Consider the following 25,926-nt stretch of genomic DNA (forward strand, 5'->3'; position numbering starts at 1 on the left):
ACACAATTTGTCTACAAGAAATTTCTCCAGGTCACGGTTTTAAGCAGACAATCACAAAATAGTATCTTCAAGCAAGAAAAATACTTTTTTTATATTAGTATCAACAAATAACACAAAAATTCTAACCCATTCTCAGTTCTATAAAAAACGTTGTTACTCTTTCATTTTAAAAAAATATATATTTTTCACTTGTATAAGTGCTAATACCTATGTACTTTATGCACACACTGTAAATAAACTCAAAATAATGTAGTTGTTCAATAACATTTTTCTTGATACCCTCGTATACGATCAAGTATATTTCTTGTACAAGAAATTCGCAATAGAGAATAATCCTACTGTCAAAACAGTTCGATAAAAGAACGCAGGCGCATAAAATAACTCTAGCATAACTACTGACATTAAACGGGAAATATAATTTCTGTTCTGATTCATTTTTTATGATATAACGCGGGTTCTCCGTAATTTTAACGTTATTTAAAATAATGCCGAGTGTAAAGTTATAAGTTCAGTACAACAGGTAAGATAAACTTTGTAATTGTAATTAAAGAAATACCTTTTTGTGGTTATGTATATCTCTGTTAGAAAAATGGTAGATCGTTAAGAACAATTCAAAATACAGTTACAATGTTTTATTATAAAACTTTTTTAAACATATCTTACATATTTTTTTCATATCAAGTAATACCAACTAATTTTAATAAAACATTGTTGTGATACGAAGGGTTTGTAACTTATTTATTTATATCATATCATCGAAACATTCGATATTTTGACTTATATTTGTGTGTGATAAATCAACACTGGGCGTTATGTCAAACTGTCAATCGGAAAATCAAAACATCACTTAATTAGGAAGTTTCGTAATTCATATCTATTACCTGGGTAGCGCCTTAATATTTTATAATTTTCAAAATAACTGTTTACATTAGATTTGTTAGAGGAAAGTAAAGTAACTTATTAATATCTAGATTTCTGTAAGATTTATTTTTTTGAATACAACAGTATAGTGATGAGGGTTTTGTAAATTATTTCTACGAAACATTCTATATTTTAACATGTATTTGTGTATGATAATTCAACACTGGGCGTTATGTCAAACCATTAATCGAAAAATCAAGACGTCGCTTGACTAGGTTTCGTAATTCATGTGTGACAATTCTCTGGGTAGCGCGTTGATATATTTCATAATTTTCGAAGTATTGTTTACATTAGATTTGTTACAGTGTATTCGGAAAGTAATGTAACTTAATATTTCGAGTTCTGTTAGACTTGTAGGAAATCTAAGTTTCTTTTTTGAATACACCAGAATTGTGATTCGAGGGATTTAAATTTATTTATTTACACCATCTTATCGATACACTCTATATTTTGACATATATTTGTGTATGATAATTCAACACTGGACGTTATGTCAATCCGACAATCGGCAAATCAAACACGTCGCTTATTTAGGTTTCGTAATTCATGTATTAACTATACTCTGGGTAGCGTTATAATATATTGGGAGTCATATTAGAACTTTCATACTTCGTAAAAACTTTTTTTAAACTTTCAGCACAAGATGATGATCGCCGCAATTAAATGTTTAGTCACATTATTTGTTCTATGTTGTCTTAACCTAACTACGGCCATCGATCCTTCGGAAAATGAAATCGATTCCGATAATACTTACGAGAAACACCCAAAATCGCCTGCAAGTATTCTTAGAGGTAATTACAAAATTTTATTTATACCATATCGATAAAAAATTACAAATGGTAACTGTCAAGTGGATTTTTGTGTACTTACTTCCATCTAGTGTCCAGACTATCAAAATATCTCACATTTTGCATATACACGTTCATCTAGCGCCCGAACTATCAAAGAATCTAACGTTTTGCATATTGACATGCACCTAGCGTCCAGACTATAAAATTATCTAATGTATTATATAGACAGGTCAATCTAGCGCCCGGACTATCAAAGAATCTAAACGTTTTGTATATTAAGGTCCTTCTAGCGTGTAGATTATCAGAAAATTTGGTATATTCATGATCATCTAGCTTCCAGACTATCAAAAAAATACATTTGATTTTTTCATATTTGTCTAGTGTCTGGACTATCAAAGATTTTCACATTTTGCATATTCACTTGCATCTAGCATCCACGCTATACAATTATCTGAAATTTTGAGTAGTCAAGTCCGCCTAGCGCTCGGACTATCACAATATCTCATATTTTTCATTTAAACGTTCATCTAGCGTCCAAATAATCAAAAAGTTTCACATCTATCATATTTATGTTCATCTAGCCTCCAGACTATAAAAAAATTCTACATCTGGAGCAAATTTATGTTCATCTAGCGTCCAGACTATTCCATTTAAACGTCTAAACTGGGCCACATATCACCTTAAATAGGTGATTTGGACCTAGACTATTAAAGAATATTCAAATAACAATAAAGTACAGTTACAACATAAACCCACAGCATTGTTTATAGAAATAAGGAGTTGAATTAAATGTAAAAGGATTAATTAAAAGGGAAAATATATGTTAATAAGAAAAAAACTCAAGTTCCAGTACTTTAATTTTAAATAAAATATACTTTATGCAGTTGTTTACAATAAAATTTTACGTTGACGAATTCTTTATTAGAAAGTAATTTAGTGCGGTTGAAATTGATTTTCCACATGAACTATTATTACGTATAATGCAAATACGTGGTAAATCACAATTAGTATTCATTAATTTTTTATTATTGAATGTTTTCATAGATGAATTTTCACTTTCTTTTGATAAATTTTTCAAAGTATGCAATAATGTTAGAATCATATACAGGAAATTTAAAAAAAAATGCCACAAATGAAAATCTAGTTTATAGGGGGTATAAATATTAAAAATATTGTTAATTCTTTTATTTTCTGTTGGTCTAAATGAACAAAACAATTTTCAACAGAAAAATACGTTTAAAAGTTATATTTGTTGAACGCTTATTGCTCATATTTTCTGAACTACTTCCAATTCTAGGGTTAGGAATAAACCCAATGATCAAATATCAGGTATTTGCGTGAATATCCTGCTTATATTAAAAAATTAATGTCTTATTACTAATGATAAGTTTAATGGATCTCATTGAAGGATACCAAAAATATATTTCATTTTTTGTCTTCAGATGAAGTGAACATTCTGCAACTACTCAATATTTCCCCTAAGGACCAAGGTGTATCTTCCGTTGAAGGTCCAATTAGCCATTTTCCAGCTTACAAATTTCGTTTACCTTACGGTAATGTCCTCATATCTAATGCATCAAATGTGACAACCTCTATGAACGATCCCGAAGGATTTACTGCTATTTTTCTAATAAGACAACAAAAAAATAATGTAGGAACTCTAATGTCAGTTAACTCGCCCGGTAGACTCAATCCTTGGTTCCAAATTATATCAAATTCAAAAACCGGTACACTAAGTTTGAAATATCGGTTGAAGGAAGTGAGTAAGATCAAACAGATTGATTGGGGGCTACCAAAACATCACAGAAGATCACCATTAGCAGGTAAAGTGATTAAATTTGATCATTTTATTGATTTTGTGTGAAAAATTATAAAAAACTGTATTTTTTAATCACAAAATTGTCTCTGGTACATATTTATATAAAAAAGTGATATGAATTGATATAATATTTGATTCTTTTCATTTATTTTCGTTTTTTATTTTGAGAAAAGTTACTAGAACAATTTTGGGACAAGAAAATGTGAAATAACAGGGGAACGAATGATATTTCTTTTACAGCATGGACATGGTTATCTATTTCGTTTAATCCCAAATATGGTATCATCCGTTTGGATTTAGACTGCGATCCTAGCAGATTTGAGACAATAAAGAAGAAAAACTTTACAGGAACTTTCAATATTCCTGAAGATTCACTTGTTTACTTCGGACAAGAACCCGGTAGAAAGAAAAAGTTTCTGGTGAGTAAAATAAAAAAACAGAATTAAACTACAATTAGTTAAATACATGACCAAAATATCGTTAAAAACATCTCAAAAGATATTTTTACACCAACATAAACTTTATTTTTCTGTTACTGCTCCTTATGATTTATATTTTTTCAACTCAATTATGCTTTTGTCGTAAAAAGATGAATATACAATAAAAAACGAATAAAAAGATCTAAGAAATAAAAAGTTGAAAGAATAATTAGAAATTTACCTATGTAAGAAAGAAATTCATACATATCTTTATTTTCAGCAAACTTATTTTTTAATCTCACCTCGTATATACTTGGATTCGTTTTCTACATAAATATATTCATAACCTTTATTCTTTTTCATTTTTATTCTGTTTATTACTATTCGTATTAACACTGATTCTTGTAATTCTTATTTTTCACTGTCAAACTCATTTAGCTGCCCATTTTTAATTTTTTCTGTTCTTCACAATAATTCTCATATTCTCTTCACCAAACAATTTTTTAGTTGTAAATCAACATTATTCTTCCTTTTCCAGGGATCAATTCAAGTAGCAAAAGTTCTTCCTTACGTTACAGACCAAAGATTATGGTCGTGTGTTCAGATTGCAAATAATCTTTCTTCCGAATTCAGAAAACCGTATTCCTAAGCATTATTTTGTCGTTATAAATAAAAAAATATATTAATATTTAATACATTGTTTAAACTTGTAAACTACAATTTTTTAAATAAACTCAATAAATAGTGCAATCACACCGCCATGTTGTACCGGTAATTTGTACACAACTATTTAAAATTCGCTTATTGATGCAAGAATTTAGAACAATGGAACCAATACACTCAGCTTAACCAACAGCAAATTTTACAAATTACTAGAAGTGACACTATCTACCTTCTCTCTCACAACAATTAAGTTTATATATTGCGCTATTTTAATTGAACGTATCATGACAACAACGATCTGGTAGATAAAAAATCCGAATTAGTAACTTACATATTGTTCATAATTCATACTTTCTTGATTTTTTTTATGTTTATTTATTAACTATATTCAAATATTGAAGTTTATTATTCAAATAAATAATAAATTGTATCTTGAATTATTATTAATAAAGAATTACTAAAAATGACGTACATTTTATTTCTACTGTAACCATCTGTCAATTTCTACTTCTTTCCTATATTGTAGCGAATCCCAAGCACATTTTAGCACACTTCTTAATTTCGATAACTACTTAACGACGTGGGCAGAGGCCAAATTACAGAGAAAAGAAGAATTATTCTTCTAACATTTTAAATTAAAATTGTCGTATAACTTATACATACTACAGCCACAATAAGTCATATTGCATTAATTTACCGTTAATAGAAATTAATATCTGTTTGGAATTAAAAACTTAACTAACATTAGAAGTGATTAGTTTTATTGAGTAATGTAACAAAATCAATTATTTGATGAAATAAAATATTTATTCGCCACGACAATATGGCCGACGTTTTAAATCACGTTACTCGAAATAATTTATCAATTCGACGGTTGGGTGTTTTATATAATTTATTCAAAGCTAGCCATTTTAAAACTCCATTCTAATTATAGAGAAAGACAATTTCCAAATTTGATTTTTTTTTTTCGGAAAGAGTTCCGTGATATAAGTTGATAATTATATCGCAGACATTTCGTTTAGAGATGGCATGGTTGACAGCTATTAGTTCTTTAATAACAATAATTCTCTTCGAAATAGAACAATGAAATATACAAACTGAGGCCCAAAGAAATAATTCATATTTTAACCAATTTTTTTTAAGAATCGTTATTTTATAACTGCAATCAATTTCTATCAATTTTTCAGTTTATCATCGCCCATTCTACGTGTTACTCAGTGTTATTGATGAATCATAGGTATTGCAAATTATTATATAAGTGAAGAAATAAATATTATTAAGTAATTTTTTATTAATTTTTAATTGCGACATTTTAATTTGTAGTTTATGAAACAAATATAGATATTGCTATGGCCCTTTTACACCCTTTTAAACAGTTACCTGGACTATAAACAGATATTAGTCTAATAAACAGTTACAACGAAACGTCTCTCAGCATCATCTCGCTCACGTACACATCTCTATTCTTCCAGCCGATTTCTGACCTCTAAACAAGTATTTTTGAGATTTTAAATTTAACTGCCACTTTGAAAAGACGAACATTAGTCGTATACCAAGTATATTATATATAAGTTATCGACATACTTATTATAACGAATGCATTAAGAAAAAATAGAAATACGTCAAAATGGATACCCCTCGTATTTAACAATGGACTCGTCCTAAAACTGTATTTCTATTGTTGACGTATCCAGGTCCTTTTTAAAAGAATAAATCTCAATTAATTTCGAAGATACATCCTTCAAGAATTCTTTATTACTTGTTTAAACAGCCTTGATTCACTTTTTAAAATTGTAAGGTTCCAGTAATAATGACGCCGAGTAACAAGTTTATTACGTGAATCGGAAATAAAAGGAATGGATAATTTAAACAACACTATTAATGAAAAATGCAATAATGATTAATTGTTTGCCGGAACGTGATTTTGAAACTGAATCACCAAGAAAAAAATATTATTATTGTATGAGCTATTAGGTGACGATGTTTGTTGAAATTGTGTTAACCGCCATCGTGTTTATGTTTATTGGTATATACTGCATCTTAACGAAACTGCAATTTATCACGTGTGACAGTAATGTTTGTTTAAATGGCAAGACTGCTCTAGTTACTGGTGGTAATAAAGGTAATATTTTATTATTTGTGACCATAAATACGAAAATGTCAAAATTAATTTGAAATCTTCAATTTTTCAAATGACGTGTTGATGAAGATGTATTAGTATATACAGGCTGTACCAAACGTCAAAATTCGTCACTGTGATAAGGAATTATTAGTATATACAGGGTGTATTAAACGACAAAGTTCGGTATATTGGTTAATTTGAGAGTTATCAAGAAATATGATTACTAAAAAATAGTAGATATCTTCAAGTTTAAAATTATTTTGTATACAGTGTAACTTGATTATAAATACATGATTTTTTTAAATAAAAAATAAATAAATGATGACCAAAATTTTATATTAAAAGCTACAAAAAAATTATGAGCAACCCAATTCGGTATAATATACGAGGGTACAGCCGATGTTAGTTAAGTTTGGACGTTACGTTGCCTTGACATTGACATAATTTAGTGAATGTTTTGAGAAAATTTCAAGAAAATTCTGATACCGGAAGTAAATGAAACAAGCACGACTATTATAAAAATGAACATAATTTTTTTGGCAAAGATAGTAAATATATTTTTTTTATAAAATTTTTTGATTTCTCGATAAAAATGAAAAAAAAAGTGTTTCGTTTGCTTCAAGTCACTATATTTCTAAATATTTTACATAGCTTTACTTCCCGATTGAGGATCATAATAAAAACACGTTAGTTTAGCGTTTTCGAGGTCATAAAATCCATTTATCGATATCCCAACTGTCGGTTTTCACCAATAATTAGATTCGTTCCCGTTTTTTTTTGGATTGATTTATGATTTAAACGGAAAATTTTGTTTTGGGGGGTCTCTTTTCAGAAGATGGAGGCTTGATGAACTTTTATTTACATTAGAATTGGAACCGTAGTGTAAAACAGACCGAGGAACGGAACCATTTTCTGTTTAGGTTAGGTTGAGTGAGGCTAGGTCTAGTTAAATTTAGATTAGGTTATTTTAATTGACATACAGCTTGAAAAAAAAGTTATTTGTCTATGAAATGCGATGTTTTTATGATGTAGAGTAACAGCATTTTCGTTTATTTGATTAGCCAACAAATCAAACCGGAAGTACGTCGATAAATGGATTCTGCGACTTCGAAAACGCCAAATTAGTTTGTTTTTCTTATAATTCTCTTAGGTTTAGGTTACGAAATAGTATTGCAGTTAGCTTCGAGGGGATGTAAAGTCATTATAGCAGCTAGAGGAGTGTCGGAAGATCTCCGAAAAAAAATTATAAAAGAAACTCGTAATCCGAACGTAATTATGGAATACGTGGATTTTTCGTCGTTCGCATCGGTGAGAAATTTGGCTGGGAAATTGAAAACAACTGAATCCAAATTAGATATACTGATAAATAACGCGGGGGTTGGTAAATCCTTGAGGACGCCGACCGAAGATGGACACAATAGAACAATGCAGGTCAATCATTACAGCACCTTCCTACTAACGCATCTACTTGTAGGTAAGATATCAGTTTGTCTATGAAATTTCAATAGATAAGTGCCCTAATTAAACTTGATGTATTAGCGTGGAAAATCGAGAAAAACGTTTCGAAAACAATAGAAAACTAGACCATTCAGAATAAATATGAAGAAGTAATGATGGAAAGTGGCAGGAAAACCGTGGAAAACTTGTAACACCGACGTGGGAAATAGTGGGGTTAGGGGACATCGTCGAGGAAAATTAAGAAAGTCCTTGAAGGCTGTTGCTCTTGGGTTTGGGATAGTATTCAAATAATCTGTAGAAATTTACCTGTTTCTTGTACAATAAATTTTGTTTTTATTTGATCAACCCTCGTATATTGACGTTTTCCTTCTGGTTTTCAAGGAAGGAGTCGATAATAGACCAAAGGATGGAGGGAGTGTTCAAATTATCTGTATAAATGTGCATTGTGTTACTTGTGAAATGAATTTGTTCAAAAAAATGTTTGTTTATGTTGGATTAACCCTCGTATATTGAGGTTTTCAACGAAATGGCCGTATAATAAAACAAAGGGTGCAAAAGGTGTTCACATCATCTGTACAAATTTTGCTGTTCCTTGTAAAATCATTTTTTTACAAAAACGTTTCGTTTTTATTTTATTAACCCTCGTATATCGAAGTTTTCGCTCGGGTTTTTCCACGAAGGGGTCGAATAATAGACTAAAGAGTAAAAAGGGTGTTCAAATCATCTGTATAAATGTTACTGTTTTTTGTAAAATTATTTTTTTTTTTAAATTCTTTTATCTTTGATTGACCCTCGTATATTGAACTTTTCCCTCGAGTTTTGAATGGAGGGGTGGTCTAATAGACCAAAAGGTTATGAGTGTGTTTAATTAATCTGTTTAAAGGAAACTATTTCTCGTAAAATATTTTTTTTTATAAAAGTTTCGTTAATCTTTGATTAACCCTCGTATATCGAAGTTTTTTTGGATTTAAAATTGAAGATTCATCTAATAGACCAAAATGAATAAGAGGATGTTTAAGTAATGTTTAAATTATGCGGTTTCTTGTCAAATATTTTTTTTTTTAATAAAAGATTCGTTTATCTTTAGATTGTCCCTCGTATATTGAATTTTTTTCTCGAGTTTTGGACGAAGAGGTGGTCTAATAGATCAATGGTTATGAGGGTGTTTAATTAATCTGTTTAAAGGTAACTATTTCTCGTAAAATATTTTTTTTATAAAAAAATTTCGTTAATCTTTGATTAACCCTCGTATATCGAAGTTTTTTCTTGGGTTTTTCAACGAAGGGGTCGAATAATGGTCCAAAGGGTAAAAAGGGTGTTCAAATTATCTGTATAAATGTTACTGTTTTTTGTAAAATAATTTTTTTTAAAAAAGTTTCGTTTATCTTTGATTGACCCTCGTATATCGAAGTTTTTTTCTTGGGTTTTTCAACGAAGGGGTCGAATAATGGTCCAAAGGGTAAAAAGGGTGTTCAAATTATCTGTATAAATGTTACTGTTTTTTGTAAAATAATTTTTTTTAAAAAAGTTTCGTTTATCTTTGATTGACCCTCGTATATCGAAGTTTTTTTCTCGGGTTTTTCAACGAAGGGGTCGAATAATGGACCAAAGGGTAAAAAGGGTGTTTAATTAATCTGTTTAAAGGTAATTATTTCTCGTAAAATATTTTTTTTATAAAAAAATTTCGTTAATCTTTGATTAACCCTCGTATACCGAAGTTTTTTCTTGGGTTTTTCAACGAAGGGGTCGAATAATGGTCCAAAGGGTAAAAAGGGTGTTCAAATTATCTGTATAAATGTTACTGTTTTTTGTAAAATAATTTTTTTTAAAAAAGTTTCGTTTATCTTTGATTGACCCTCGTATATCGAAGTTTTTTTCTCGGGTTTTTCAACGAAGGGGTCGAATAATGGACCAAAGGGTAAAAAGGGTGTTTAATTAATCTGTTTAAAGGTAATTATTTCTCGTAAAATATTTTTTTTATAAAAAAATTTCGTTAATCTTTGATTAACCCTCGTATATCGAAGTTTTTTCTTGGGTTTTTCAACGAAGGGGTCGAATAATGGTCCAAAGGGTAAAAAGGGTGTTCAAATTATCTGTATAAATGTTACTGTTTTTTGTAAAATAATTTTTTTTAAAAAAGTTTCGTTTATCTTTGATTGACCCTCGTATATCGAAGTTTTTTTCTCGGGTTTTTCAACGAAGGGGTCGAATAATGGACCAAAGGGTAAAAAGGGTGTTTAATTAATCTGTTTAAAGGTAATTATTTCTCGTAAAATATTTTTTTTATAAAAAAATTTCGTTAATCTTTGATTAACCCTCGTATATCGAAGTTTTTTCTTGGGTTTTTCAACGAAGGGGTCGAATAATGGACCAAAGGGTAAAAAGGGTGTTTAATTAATCTGTTTAAAGGTAATTATTTCTCGTAAAATATTTTTTTTATAAAAAAATTTCGTTAATCTTTGATTAACCCTCGTATATCGAAGTTTTTTCTTGGGTTTTTCAACGAAGGGGTCGAATAATGGTCCAAAGGGTAAAAAGGGTGTTCAAATTATCTGTATAAATGTTACTGTTTTTTGTAAAATAATTTTTTTTAAAAAAGTTTCGTTTATCTTTGATTGACCCTCGTATATCGAAGTTTTTTTCTCGGGTTTTTCAACGAAGGGGTCGAATAATGGACCAAAGGGTAAAAAGGGTGTTTAATTAATCTGTTTAAAGGTAATTATTTCTCGTAAAATATTTTTTTTATAAAAAAATTTCGTTAATCTTTGATTAACCCTCGTATATCGAAGTTTTTTCTTGGGTTTTTCAACGAAGGGGTCGAATAATGGTCCAAAGGGTAAAAAGGGTGTTCAAATTATCTGTATAAATGTTACTGTTTTTTGTAAAATAATTTTTTTTAAAAAAGTTTCGTTTATCTTTGATTGACCCTCGTATATCGAAGTTTTTTTCTCGGGTTTTTCAACGAAGGGGTCGAATAATGGACCAAAGGGTAAAAAGGGTGTTTAATTAATCTGTTTAAAGGTAACTATTTCTCGTAAAATATTTTTTTTATAAAAAAATTTCGTTAATCTTTGATTAACCCTCGTATATCGAAGTTTTTTCTTGGGTTTTTCAACGAAGGGGTCGAATAATGGTCCAAAGGGTAAAAAGGGTGTTCAAATTATCTGTATAAATGTTACTGTTTTTTGTAAAATAATTTTTTTTAAAAAAGTTATGTTTATCTTTGATTGACCCTCGTATATCGAAGTTTTTTTCTCGGGTTTTTCAACGAAGGGGTCGAATAATGGACCAAAGGGTGAAAAGGGTGTTCAAATCATCTGTATAAATGTTACTGTTTCTTGTAAAATAATTTTTTTTAAAAAAATTTCGTTAATCTTTGATTAACCCTCGTATATCGAAGTTTTTTTCTTGGGTTTTTCAACGAAGGGGTCGAATAATGGTCCAAAGGGTAAAAAGGGTGTTCAAATTATCTGTATAAATGTTACTGTTTTTTGTAAAATAATTTTTTTTAAAAAAGTTTCGTTTATCTTTGATTGACCCTCGTATATCGAAGTTTTTTTCTCGGGTTTTTCAACCAAGGGGTCGAATAATGGACCAAAGGGTGAAATGGTTGTTCAAATTATCTGTATAAATGTTACTGTTTTTTGTAAAATAATTTTTTTTAAAAAAGTTTCGTTTATCTTTGATTGACCCTCGTATATCGAAGTTTTTTTTTCGGGTTTTTCAACCAAGGGGTCGAATAATGGACCAAAGGGTGAAATGGTTGTTCAAATTATCTGTATAAATGTTACTGTTTTTTGTAAAATAATTTTTTTTAAAAAAGTTTCGTTTATCTTTGATTGACCCTCGTATATCGAAGTTTTTTTTTCGGGTTTTTCAACGAAGGGGTCGAATAATGGACCAAAGGGTGAAAAGGTTGTTCAAATCATCTGTATAAATGTTACTGTTTCTTGTAAAATAATTTTTTTTAAAAAAGTTTCGTTTATCTTTGATTGACCCTCGTATACTGAACTTTTCCCTCGAGTTTTGAACGGAGAGGTGGTCTAATAAACCAAAACGTTATGAGAGTGTTTAATTAATCTGTTTAAAGGAAACTATTTCTCGTAAAATATTTTTTTTTATAAAAAAGTTTCGTTAATCTTTGATTAACCCTCGTATATTGAATTTTTTTTGGATTTAAAATTGAAGGTTCATCTAATAGACCAAAATGAAGAAGAGGATGTTTAAGTAATGTTTAAATTATGCTGTTTCTTGTCAAATATTTTTTTTTAAATAAAAGATTCGTTTATCTTAATATTGTCCCTCGTATATTGAATTTTTCTCTCGAGTTTTGAACGGTGGGGTGGTTTAATAACCAAAAGCCGAAGAGGGTGTTTGAAACATCTGTTGAAAATTAGCTATTTCTCGTAAAATAATTTTCTTTATAAAAAATTTTTTATTTGATTAAAATTTTGTTTATCTTCGATTTCCCCTCGTATATTGAAGTTTTCTCTCGTTTCTAAAATGAATGAATAGTATAATAGACCAAAGGGTGAAGGGGGCGTCACTTTTTTTCAATAAAAATTACCTAAAAGAGTCAATTTGTCAGGCATTGAATCAGACATTTTTTTGCAGACCGAATTTGATTATTTCCATTTTCAGATCTTTTGAAAAAATCTGAAAACGGAAAAATTCTGTTCACTTCTTCTTTTCTGGCACACGTACACGTATTAACACGAAGAAACGTCAGCCGAAGTGGTATACCAGACGCTCCGCTCGGTAACTTGGATTATTCCAATTCGAAATTCTGCTCGATCATTTCGGCGGAAATTTTCGCGAGCAAACTCAAAAAATGGAATATAAACAGCAACTGTTACCAACCGGGTATAGCGAAAACCGAAATTTTCAAAGAAACCAGAAAGAATCTCGACAATTTATTGGACACTGTTATTTATTTTTGCACCATGCATTTATTACAAACAATCTTCGGGGTGGTGAGTCCAACTACCGCGGAAATACCATTGAACCAATTCCGTGACGTAGTTTATGTTTTAGAACCCGAAGCTTCCTTCACAAACGGCCGTACAAATTGTTATCGGCGATGAATTCGAACACGTCACTGGGGTATATGTAGGAAAATACTTCAAGGACCTCAAACCGAGAGGGGCTCGAGACGATAAATTATGCGAAGCTATCTGGAAGGCGTCCGAAGCGGCGGTACGATTAAAACCGGAAGAAAAGTTAGGTTAGTTCGGTATTTCACTTGTCAATGTCAGTTTTCAATAAAAAAATTTTGTTTGTTTATATTGAATCATTCGAAAGCCTGTTCCTGTCCTCCACGAGGAAATACGGACGATGTCCTTTCGCCTATTTTTTTTTTCTCACTTTTTGTGGGGCATAAAGAAAAATGGCGACTTTTAGAGTGCATATGATCCGTTTCCGGTATAAACGTCATTTGTTTCGCGTGCATTTTGCGGTAGACGTAACGAGCAACTGAATGAATCGAGAGTGTGGATGACTACTACTCGCTAAGACTCGTGTTTAGAGCCTGAGGGAGGAAAATAAAATGAATGACGCGTGGGATTTTTTTTCATTTTTTGTGGAGTGCAATAAATAAGTTTTGTTTTATTGCATTGTGAAGTTTGAATTTAAAAAAATCAATAATGGCGACTTTCAAGGGCACATAAGAATAAAAAAGGCTTAAATTAAATCCGTTTCCGGTATAAACGTCATTTGTATCGCGTGCATTTTGCGGTAGACGTAACGAGCAACTGAATGAATCGAGAGTGTGGATGACTACTACTCGCTAAGACTCGTGTTTAGAGCCTGAGGGAGGAAAATAAAATGAATGACGCGAGGGATTTTTTTTCATTTTTTGTGGAGTGCAATAAATAAGTTTTGTTTTATTGCATTGTGAAGTTTGAATCTAAAAAAATCCATAATGGCGACTTTCAAGGGCACATAAGAATAAAAAAGGCTTAAATTAAATCCGTTTCCGGTATAAACGTCATTTGTATCGCGTGCATTTTGCGGTAGACGTAACGAGCAACTGAATGAATCGAGAGTGTGGATGACTACTACTCGCTAAGACTCGTGTTTAGAGCCTGAGGGAGGAAAATAAAATGAATGACGCGTGGGATTTTTTTTCATTTTTTGTGGAGTGCAATAAATAAGTTTTGTTTTATTGCATTGTGAAGTTTGAATCTAAAAAAATCCATAATGGCGACTTTCAAGGGCACATAAGAATAAAAAAGGCTTAAATTAAATCCGTTTCCGGTATAAACGTCATTTGTATCGCGTGCATTTTGCGGTAGACGTAACGAGCAACTGAATGAATCGAGAGTGTGGATGACTACTACTCGCTAAGACTCGTGTTTAGAGCCTGAGGGAGGAAAATAAAATGAATGACGCGTGGGATTTTTTTTCACTTTTTGTGGAGTGCAATAAATAATTTTTGTTTTATTCCATTGTGAAGTTTGAATTTAAAAAAATCAATAATGGCGACTTTCAAGGGCATATAAGAATAAAAAAGGCTTAAATTAAATCCGTTTCCGGTATAAACGTCATTTGTATCGCGTGCATTTTGCGGTAGACGTAACGAGCAACTGAATGAATCGAGAGTGTGGATGACTACTACTCGCTAAGACTCGTGTTTAGAGCCTGAGGGAGGAAAATAAAATGAATGACGCGAGGGATTTTTTTTCATTTTTTGTGGAGTGCAATAAATAAGTTTTGTTTTATTGCATTGTGAAGTTTGAATCTAAAAAAATCCATAATGGCGACTTTCAAGGGCACATAAGAATAAAAAAGGCTTAAATTAAATCCGTTTCCGGTATAAACGTCATTTGTATCGCGTGCATTTTGCGGTAGACGTAACGAGCAACTGAATGAATCGAGAGTGTGGATGACTACTACTCGCTAAGACTCGTGTTTAGAGCCTGAGGGAGGAAAATAAAATGAATGACGCGTGGGATTTTTTTTCATTTTTTGTGGAGTGCAATAAATAAGTTTTGTTTTATTGCATTGTGAAGTTTGAATCTAAAAAAATCCATAATGGCGACTTTCAAGGGCATATAAGAATAAAAAAGGCTTAAATTAAATCCGTTTCCGGTATAAACGTCATTTGTATCGCGTGAATTTTGCGGTAGACATAACGAGCAACTGAATAAATCGAGAGTGTGGATGAATACCAGTATAGTCGATTCCTCTCGCTAATAATTGTGTTGAGGGCTAGGAGGAGGATTTTAATGACTTTTTTAACTTTAGGTTGTTACGAATAAAAGAAAAAACATCATTTTGAAGGAAATTTAATGCGCTTTTCAAAGTTATTCAACATTGAAGTAAAAAGAACGTGGATGTTTTGACGCAAGTGATTTTAGAGGTTATACGATGATTATATGTTTAATTTCCGCCATGTTTTTCATGTCATCTGTCAAAATTATCCATATATTTGACAGTTATATTACTTTCAATACACTCACGCCAAGTCCACAGTTTCCTATCGCTGCATTTTCAAAAAATAAAATTTTTTTTACGATCCAAAATGTAGCCTTAAAACCCGAACGTTCTATTTCGTTTGATCGAAGAATTTCAAACATAACCTCAATTTAATTCATAAAGTAGAGATTTCCCATCTTTATAGCAAAGGAATCAAGGAAATTTATATTGGAAAATGTTATAATATAAAAATAAAATGATATGATTACAATTTTTCGTTTGCTTTGAGTCCGACGACCTTTTCAGAAACACTCCAAATTCTCCGGCAAAAATCTTTGTTGTCAGCTAATTTGGGTCGCAAATTGGGCAGATACTTCCCATAAAATAAACCAGTAACATTTTTAAATTCATTCGAAACCGCCAGTTTCATAGCTGCCTGTGAAGCTTGTCTAGGAGTCTGAAATTTGAAGCTGAACACAAAACCTAACCTAACTCAAACACAAATAGTTTGTAAACAATAATTTTTTATAGTTAATCGAACGAAAACGTGGAAAATAATTTCCAACATAAGAATAAAGAGACTAGCGAGGAAATTTTATCGTTATAATCCAAATTTTTAACTACGAGGTACATTCAGAAAGTAATTTTCCCATTAGATGTTTCCACAAACGTTTCAATTTTTGTGGTGGTTATATTGAAAGATAGCTGCATCATAACTGTACTTTTCCCCAATAAATATGTCCCTAGAAGTGATTTTTTGTAAAACCTTTCGGTTGTGGAATTGTGGCAATCAAACACCAAAATTTACTCTTTTTAATACTCTCGAATACTTATTATTTATCACAGAAAACTGAAAATGGTGAATACTAAGTATTCATAAGAATCAAAAAGAGTAGATACATTTTGGTGTTTGATTGCCACTGTCCCATAACTAAAACTTACACAAACTAGTTGGGAAACTCACTTTTCGGATGTACCTCGTATATTTCTTTACGTGATTATAGAATCAGATCGTCTTATCATTAAATGGGAGTCTGCAGGTTGATTTTTAACACCGAAATGTGACATTTTTATAGTTATAGTTTCATAGTTACTGTTATTTACTTATTTACAAAAAAAAAAACAAATCAATCTACGTTAAAATATAAAAGAAATTTTGAAAAAACGTTCCACGAGGTATCCTAAAAGCTTTAGTTGTCATTTCTGTCAGCTGTCACTGAATAACATGACGTTAATTATCTAAATATGACAATTGGATTGACGTTTACATTTCTGTCAGCTGTCACTGAATAACATGACGTTAATTATCTAAATATGACAGTTGGATTGACGTTTACATTTCTGTCAGCTGTCACTGAATAACATGACGTTAATAATGCGAATATGAATGTTGGATTGACGTTTACATTTGTGTCAGCTGTCACTTAGTAATATGAAGTTAATTATCCAAATATGACATTTTTTTATTAATTGACATTTACTTTCCTTTCAACTGTCACTCAATAACAACACTTTAGTTACGCAAATGACAGTTCGATTGTCATTCACATTTCTATCAGCTGTCATTGAGTAACGTAACGTTAATTATCCAAATTTAACATTTTTTGATCAATGGACATTTACATTTGTGTCAACTGTCATTAAATAAAAAGACTTTGACTATCTGAATATAAGAGTTGATTTGTTTCTGTTAGATGTCACTCAATAACATTAAGTTGATTTTTCGAATGACATTTTTTCATTAATTGAAGTTTATATTTGTGTGAGTTGTCAATAACAAGACGTAAACTATCCAAATATGACAGTTTCATTGACATCTACATTTCTGTCAGCTGTCACTCAATAACATGACGTTTATTACCCTGATATGACAGGTTTTTTCAAGTTTATTATCCTAATATGACATTTTTTTGACGTTTATTAACAATAAAAAACCGATTTGAGGCATCCCCAATAATATAAACAAATTTTTACTCACCACTCCGACGAAAACTTTGAGAAACATAATATGCCAATACGCCCACCAATCCGTGAAGCTGTAAGTGTTCACGTTTCGTAACGTGTTTTCGAAAAATGTCGTTTTGGCAACGCCGGGATGGTAAGTGTTACAAGAAATGTTGTATTTCTTCAATTTTTCCGCGAATATGTCCGAAGAAACGACCGTGCAAAACTTTGCACAAGAATAATCGTTCATTCGATATTTTGATAATTTGATGTTATCGTTGGTGACGGAATCGGGTGTCATTACGTGCAAAAAACTTGCCGACGAAGTTGTAAAAACTATTCTAGCATCAGAAGAATTCTTTAAAAGATCTAAAAAACATAATTTTGAATCTAGTATTTGAACGATTGTATACGAGGGCGGTTTGACAATTCAGAAGTGGACAGCACTATGGTGATTATATGGTTAGTTTCCACCATGTTTTCTAATGTCAACTGTCAAAATTCCACATTAATCTGATATATAGATTAATTTGAGCACCGATATAAAGAAATCAATGAAAAGTTACATAAACATTATACTGAAAGTGATCTGTCTGATGGAATTATTTTTATTTAGTTTTCTGCTCTTAAAGGTGCCCATAGACTATCAAACCACCCTCGTATTTGCAATTTTTTTTAACTATGAATCAATATGGAAACGTATCAATCTCTATATTTAGATCCCTACAAAAAATTCCATAATACACAATGCCACCACACTTAAAAAATATTTCGATACTAGAAATGTAGCCCCCAATGTATAAAATTTATGAGAATATAATGAATAAAATAAATATTTTTACCTATCAGTAAATGTGTTAATAAGAAAGGGCTGTAGTGATTAATTTGCATGGTCAAATTCAAACCATCTTCACTTGGACGTTCCGGTGCTTTACCAATACCAACATTGTTCATTAATATATCCAATTTATCCTCGGTAATTTTCAATTTTTCAGCGAAATTCCTTATAGATTGGAATGAACCAAAATCTACATATTCCAATTTGATATTCGGATTATGAGTTTCATTGATAATTGATGTTTTAATTTCTTCTTTGACTATTTTATCAGCTATTATCACTTTACAACCTCTTGAGGCTAGTTGTAATGCTAGTTCATAACCAATACCTAAAAAAGATTGTAAATTACTATAAAATAATGTAATCTAAAATCCTACATCTATATTCTGTAGCTATGTTTTTTTTATGAAAGATTAAATGAATGTTTAAGAAATATTCAATGAATTGACTTAATAATTAATTATTTACAATATTTTCTTCACTTTACTCTTTTATTTGCAGCCTTTAGGTACTTAACCAATTGAATACTTCTCAAACTAAAAATACTTACTTAAAACGGATGTATCTTTTGTTCCTGATTTTGTATTTTTATTGAAAAAGCTCACTTTATGCAGAATAATGGATTAAAATAACCAAAATTTCCACGTAAAAATATATATTTCTTATACAAATACATAGTTGTTATTTAACACTTGAAACATATAATATATTTATGATTAATTTTACTTAAAGGCATTTTTCCACTAAATTTTCTTTTAATTTTGAAAAAAATATCCCACGATAAACAATTACTGCGTTCGACTATGTACATCTGATAACTCTGACTGTTCGGTATCGTTCGGCAATCCACTTTATTTCGATGTCAGTGCTGTTCGCATTAGGCTATATAAATTTTTGAACACTCAAACTGAGATCTCTTTGCTCTAAGTCTTAAAAGAGAGTTCTTAGATTTCTTTTGACTTTTGATATTTCAATGATTATTAGCAAAATTTGTATAGCCGAACGCGAACCAAACAGTGGGATCAAAATAAAGAGCATTGCCGAACGATACCGACCAGTCCGAGATACCCCGATGTACATAGTAACGCAGTAAATGTCTGTCAACTATGCTGTCAATTCAAATAATCTCGGGTCGTTATCAAATTTTAATTTAGTTTCATGTAAACAACAATTAGAGCGTTTTTTTAAGTATTGGATGAAAGTGCAATCAACGTCTCATATAACGAAGACGAGTGCTAATTTTTTAATAAAATGCTTAATTAAATTGTATGTAATTACGTATTCATTACTTGATATACTAATTTGTACAGAAAATGAATTTCTTAAATAATAATTTTCGTTGAATGTGACCAAAATTATTTCGTTTAATAATACAGATTTATCAATAAATTTATTAACGATGTAAAAGACGAATTTTTGAAATAGAACAATGTTCAAATTTCATTTTTAATGAGTATTATTAAACTGACGTCATGTTGCCAGCTCTCAGTCAACCATAACGTTGAGTTTGCAAGCTGTATACATGCATTTAATTCTTAATCACTCATTCAGTAATCTGAAAAATTAATTTCATTGTTAACAAAAAAGTCTTAGTTTCCAGTTATATGAAAAGAGTACATAATTATTCAAGATGGACTTTATTTCAAGAAAAACTAAACGCTTTAGCTCTTTTATGCCCTATAATCAGACCTAATGAACGAGATTTCATACGACGATTCAATTAACGAAATTCGTGAATTCAAAGGCCAACAAAAGTATATGTAATTGTGAACTAAGGTATGAACTTTCAGAGGTCAGTAGAGCCGGCAAAAAATGAAAAGCCTAGAGGCTGCAAATCTGTAAATCCATTACTGACTGGTCTCTATAGTTTTTTTGTGATTATAGACGTTTACACAGTTATATAAATAAGTTCTAAATGTTTCATTCAATTCACCCACCCACTCTAAAACCAACAAGCTATTTGTATGTTGTAAAGCCAAAAACTACAATTATCAAAAACGCCGTTCATAAGAACTAGTCATAGATAATGATAAAACTAAAATTTCTCTTACCAGAACTTCCCCCTGTCACCAAGGCCGTTTTTCCCACTAAACATACTTTACTGTCACAATATACATAACCGAATTTGAAAAATATTATCAGATAAGCTAGAACAGCTATTAATAATATTAATAACATTATTACCAGAGTAGACATAGTTGCAACGAACAGATTTTATCGAAAACTACTTTGTGGAAACATCTCGTTTGATTAAAATTCAATGGTTAAGGTTATCTACAATATAACCAAAGTTCAAGCCAGCACCGATACATAGTGAATCGTTTCTCATTGGGTAGTTAAAAAATAAGTAGTTTGTATGTATTTTTAAATGTTTAGTATATAGAAAGATTAAATGGAATATTAACTCGACCATCTTAGATTGGTACGAGGTGCTTGGATGAAGATGAAAAACTATGTTTAGCGCGCTTTATTCAACTCAGTGTTTGTTTATATGGTACAAACATTATACTAATATTCCGTATAGATATTTTCCATGATTACTGATGATTACAATACACTAATCAATTAAAAAACCCATTAAATTAAAATTTAATTTATAATGAATTTAATTATTAAGTATATTGTTCGCTTAGTACTCCGTCCGTCTCATTTGAATGACATTTCCCAATATAATACGTGGAAAATCATTTTTAGTACTTTAAGATGTTTTTCTAGTTTCTAAACTTACGTTACTGTATGGTCTAAGCCAAATCTTCAAGTATTACGCAACAATGTACATATGCTAAATTTGAATTTTCTTATTTCTATTTTCAGATACTTGAGAAACAGTCTTATATTTTTCAAGGTCATAGATTTTTAAAAGTAAAAAATGATGAACGTATATTTATTTTTGTTTTTTTTTTGTTCTTTCAACGATCCAAACATTACAATTCAACGTTTATCAAGATCAAGTTGTCGGTTGAAGGTTAAATACTAAACATTTAAAACTTGAAATTGTTCCACAAAATTCGAAATAAAATTTACGGAAATCAACAATCATTTCTTTTAATATTATTCATTATTAAGGTATAAGTTACACGCAAAGTTAAATATTGTTCATTTAAAAATAACTACACGTTTCAGAGTTTTACCAATCGCGTATACAGGGCGGGCACGTTTCACAGTTATACCAATCGCGTATACAGGGCGGGTCTTTGTTAACGTTCAACCTGTAAATTGCAGTAAACACACTTTTGCTATGATGTTTTTGAAGCTAGAAATTATTTAACGTTCTTTATATGTCTGAACACGCACTATGACAGGGTTTACCAATCTTTTTTGTGTCATGCCGCAACCACGCCCCTCTAAAATTCTTATGCCTCCCTATGTAAGGGGTATTTACGAGTCACCTCAGTTTAACTTCTTTATAAATTGAAGTTCTTTGATTCATTTGCGTTGTATAGCGAGATTTTAAAGCATCCGGGGGTCAACGCGGAGCCTAACCTAACCTAACCTCTTCCAATTGGGCATCAAAATCTAACACTGTATTGAACTCGTGTTGAGTCCATTCTCAAATTGCCCCCCTGTAGCGTTTGATGTCGCGTCTAAACCAGAGCCCTTTTTATATTTTATTTTATATTTATATCTCATTTTAATGTAAAAAATCCATGGGGTACTTTCTAAGATAAGTTTATAACGATTTGAATTGATCTAAGTTCCTATCGAGATGAAATTCTTTTAATAATCAATCTAACCTCATTTTTTTAACTTTTTCCGAACTTACTGAAATTTTTGAACATTTTTACCATACTATAACAACTGTACCAACTACCAACCCATTGCCATGTCGTTAAACGTGAGCACAATCATTTTTAAGACAGCATTAAACAGGATTTGAATCAGCGCATTCAAGATGATTTCGGCTTTGTTTTACGTTACAGTGTTTTTGATTTTTCTAATTTGTATTTGTGTTAGAATTTATGCAAAGTGGCACTGTGTTTGGTGTAGAAGCAATGTTTATTTAAACGGAAAAACCGCTCTAGTTACAGGGGGTAGTTTAGGTAAATAAATATTTATTTTTTTGTATTTATTAATCCCTTGGTATATCTACGAAAAGAATTTTATACAATGTTTCTCTTTATCTACATTTAAAATTATTTTTCATCGTTCAAAGAAGCAATTAAACGTGTTTTGAGGCTACTATTTTGAAAATATTTTCACTAATTATACTTAGTAAAAAATTTTAGCTTTAAAAATTTCCATTTGGGGGCTAGAAAATGATTAGTTGTCTCAAAAACCACTTTTGTTTCAAAATATCTCAAAAATTAGAAGAAATATGACAAAAAGCTTCAATAAAAAAATGTGGGGATTAAAATTTCGTCGTAATTGTAATAGAAACCGAGATATTTTCAAAAAACTATTAAAATCTATGTATACGTATGACATTTATTACCACAAAGATTTAACAGTAGTTCCCACCTTTGGTAAATATCTACGGTTAGTTATTTGAGGTGCAACTTCATCTAAGAACTAATATCGCGATTGTAAAGTAAATACGGCATCTTTGGAATGCCTTTTTGCCCTTGAATATATAAAAAAAACTATTAACATTGTCTTAAATCGTAACTAAAGTACCTACACTTTTGTTGAACTTTATTTTTCCTTTTTTATTCTCTGTCATACTCAAATATTCAGATCTCTTCTATGTTGATTACCTCATCCAGCTCTATGAATGCTGTTTTTTTGTTGATACCGAACTCATAAAAACCGCGCGAATGTTCAGGCGCCGATCACGTGCGATCAACGAACATAAACAGTCGACTCGACATTCTCATCGAGACTACGTATTTACGCCCAAATTAAACCGATTAGTCTATTCAAACACGTGTATTTTTGATATTTACGTATTATTCTAGGATTTTTTTGCATTTAAATATTGAATCACAACAGTATATAGGTTTGAACGAAAACTTGATCGAGTTCCATTTTCTAGCTAGTTGTACACGAATTGACGCAGCGTTGCCAATTTGTGGATTGTTATTAAATTTTTTTGTTTTAGGAATAGGGTATCACATAGTCGTTAATCTAGCCTCGAGGGGATGTAAAGTAATAATTGCTGATAAAATAATTGACCAAGAAATAAAAAAGCGAATGATAAAAGAAACTAAAAATGTTAATATTCACTTTGAGCACATAGATTTGGCTTCATTTAAATCTGTCAGAGATTTCGCAGAAAAACTTAAAACCAAAGAAGATAAAATCGATATTTTGATTCACAACGCTGGAATTGGTAAAGCTTTTGGTTGTTTGTCTGAGGATGGTTTGAATATACCTATGCAAGTGAATTATTACAGTCCATTTCTATTGACGCATTTACTCGTAGGTAAGTTTTTTACTATATACAGGGTGATTCATTGGTATGTATACGAATAAAAAGTGACATTTTTATATGTTAATGTGATTATTTCATACGATTTATTATATTTTTCTAGATCTAATGAAGAAATCTTCAGCGGCTAGATTGATTTTCACCAGCTCGGGATTCAGTTTTTTCAATAATATAAATATACATAGCAAAAATGAACACGAAGTCGATTTAGGGACGTCTCAATTGGATTACCACACCTCCAAGTTCTGTTTAATTCCAGCTGCCGATATTTTCGCTGAAAAATTACGGAAATATAACATAACCTCAAATTCTTATCATCCGGGAGTAGTAAAAACCAGAATGATTGATCAGTTTAGGGGAGAACGTATGGGTGTTATAGAGCACATAGTCGGGATATTTTTGAAATTTGACGCAATGTTAGTAGGAAAAGTAAGTTTTTATTTATTATTATTGACTTCTCCTCGTATTCACATAACACCGCCATCTTGTATCACTTGTTACCTCTCGTTAAACATAATCTATTTTTGATTACTTTCTTACTATTTACCTCTCCTCGTATATACGTGACGCAGCCATCTTGTTTAACTTCGAATCCAAAGCATTTCAACTCTCGTTAAATATAACCTATTTCGTTTTTTTTTTATTATTGACTTCTCCTCATATGTCGTGATGCCGCCATCTTGCTTAACTTTAAATCTGAAGCATTTCATATTTCGCTAAATATAACCTATTTCGGTTATCTTTCTTACTTTTGACTTCTCCTCGTATATACGTGGCGCCGCCATCTTGTTTAACTTTAAATCCCAAGCTTTTTACCTCTCCTTGAATATAATCAACTTCAGTATCAGAATGTTTTTGTAAATTTTTTTTAAACAACTTTTTAAAGTTCGTTGATTTCTTTATGGTAGTTTTTTAAAAATAGAATCAATACCACCTTCATTTGTCTCTGGTATCTGTAAATAAACTTCCTGCCACTAAGGATAACCCGTTTATAATTTTTTATCGATTGTTACTGCCATATTTTCCTTTTTGTTTGTCCTTAATATAACTGGTTTTAATAGACACTAAATATTTTTACGTCTGTGGTATATTCCTCAATTTTATTTATCATTCTAAATCGTTTCCTTTTTTTTAAATATGAAATAAAAGTTTCTGTTCCACCCTTCACTTATCTATTTTTAGATATATTTGTTTTTATTTAAACAAATAATAAACAAAAAAAAATTTGTCACAATCTCGTTCAAAAATGGCAACACGGTATATTATCAGTGGCGTACTTATAATTGGCGCCCATCTTAATTCTATTCGTATTACTAACTAACACGTACAATCAATCTACAGATTTATATCTACAGCTAGTTTTACAAAAGACAAGTTTGGCTAATATATTTCCATAGAGTTAATATTAATGATAGAGGGAGCGAGATATGGATGCCATTGCGTAAAAGAACAAGAATAAAAAGTTATGATTTTAATGGCAAATAAAAAGAAACAAAGAATGGTAAACCGGAACTTTTTATCTTTTTTCTTATTATACAATTCCACATACATGCAGCTCTCTCTATTTTTAATATTAACTCTGTGTAAATTTCATGTATAAGGTTGGCATTACTGCATGCGATTTTTGGTACCGATTGTAGCTGGCGCTAAGAATGATTGTTATTTAAAAAAATTTAAACGTCAAATTCAGCTGATAATTTTAATTGTTCTTTTGTTTTTTTATTTTAAAGATCCATTTTTTAAAGATAAAAGTAATTATGGTTTCTAGACACCTGAAGAAGGCGCTCAAACCGCTCTTTATTTGGCGTGTTCTAACGAAGTAGAAGGTATAACTGGAAAATTTTTCGGAGAAGCAACGCCAAGGTTCAAACCTTTGGCAGCTTACAATCAAAAACTTTGTAAGGCTCTATGGTATCATTCCGAAAAAGTAGTTGGACTTACAACAGAAGAAAAATTACCGTAGAGGGATAAAAAAAATTTAATACGAGTAATAACTATAACATTTTTTTATGTAACTCATACATTACAAGTATTTTAAGATGATATTAATTTTACTAACATTAAAAATAATAAAGAAATTTTTTTTATTACTTTATTTTATTATTTCATGTCACTCTACCTCGTATAATAAAATTTCACGTCATAAAACTACATTTCCTCTTGATCA

At 30.6% G+C, this 25,926-nt stretch overlaps 4 protein-coding genes across 6 annotated transcripts; 3 read left to right on the forward strand and 1 right to left on the reverse strand.

The window, feature by feature from the left end:
• The first annotated feature begins 301 nt into the window (after positions 1-301).
• On the forward strand, positions 302-5,077 carry LOC130892970 (kielin/chordin-like protein). The gene is made up of 5 exons (XM_057798729.1): positions 302-520; positions 1,559-1,712; positions 3,155-3,535; positions 3,772-3,950; positions 4,489-5,077. Exons 2-5 carry the CDS (start codon positions 1,565-1,567, stop codon positions 4,597-4,599), a joined length of 819 nt encoding a protein of 272 aa, XP_057654712.1. The 5' UTR covers positions 302-520; positions 1,559-1,564; the 3' UTR covers positions 4,600-5,077.
• A 1,373-nt stretch (positions 5,078-6,450) lies between these two features.
• LOC130892837 (retinol dehydrogenase 13-like) lies at positions 6,451-13,474 on the forward strand. 2 transcript variants are annotated; one of them, XM_057798501.1, is made up of 4 exons: positions 6,451-6,735; positions 7,904-8,209; positions 12,835-13,166; positions 13,228-13,474. In XM_057798501.1, the coding sequence occupies exons 1-4, from the start codon at positions 6,594-6,596 to the stop codon at positions 13,420-13,422; spliced, it is 975 nt and encodes a 324-aa protein (XP_057654484.1). In that variant the 5' UTR covers positions 6,451-6,593; the 3' UTR covers positions 13,423-13,474. The 2 variants fall into 2 exon arrangements, with proteins under 2 accessions (XP_057654484.1, XP_057654483.1); XM_057798500.1 differs by having other exon boundaries at positions 6,452-6,735; positions 7,886-8,209.
• Positions 13,475-15,463: 1,989 nt separating this feature from the next.
• LOC130892836 (retinol dehydrogenase 13-like) lies at positions 15,464-20,896 on the reverse strand. Its single transcript, XM_057798498.1, has 4 exons — positions 20,443-20,896; positions 18,396-18,719; positions 17,588-17,922; positions 15,464-16,066 (listed from the first exon to the last, which is right to left on the reverse strand). The coding sequence occupies exons 1-4, from the start codon at positions 20,585-20,587 to the stop codon at positions 15,875-15,877; spliced, it is 996 nt and encodes a 331-aa protein (XP_057654481.1). The 5' UTR covers positions 20,588-20,896; the 3' UTR covers positions 15,464-15,874.
• A 1,334-nt stretch (positions 20,897-22,230) lies between these two features.
• On the forward strand, positions 22,231-25,849 carry LOC130892838 (retinol dehydrogenase 14-like). 2 transcript variants are annotated; one of them, XM_057798502.1, is made up of 4 exons: positions 22,231-22,431; positions 23,430-23,753; positions 23,863-24,188; positions 25,528-25,849. In XM_057798502.1, exons 1-4 carry the CDS (start codon positions 22,284-22,286, stop codon positions 25,720-25,722), a joined length of 993 nt encoding a protein of 330 aa, XP_057654485.1. In that variant the 5' UTR covers positions 22,231-22,283; the 3' UTR covers positions 25,723-25,849. The 2 variants fall into 2 exon arrangements, with proteins under 2 accessions (XP_057654485.1, XP_057654486.1); XM_057798503.1 differs by lacking the exon at positions 22,231-22,431 and adding an exon at positions 23,211-23,327.
• Positions 25,850-25,926: the final 77 nt, after the last annotated feature.

The sequence above is a fragment of the Diorhabda carinulata genome, chromosome 4, assembly GCF_026250575.1.
Source record: "Diorhabda carinulata isolate Delta chromosome 4, icDioCari1.1, whole genome shotgun sequence".
Taxonomy (NCBI): domain Eukaryota; kingdom Metazoa; phylum Arthropoda; class Insecta; order Coleoptera; family Chrysomelidae; genus Diorhabda; species Diorhabda carinulata.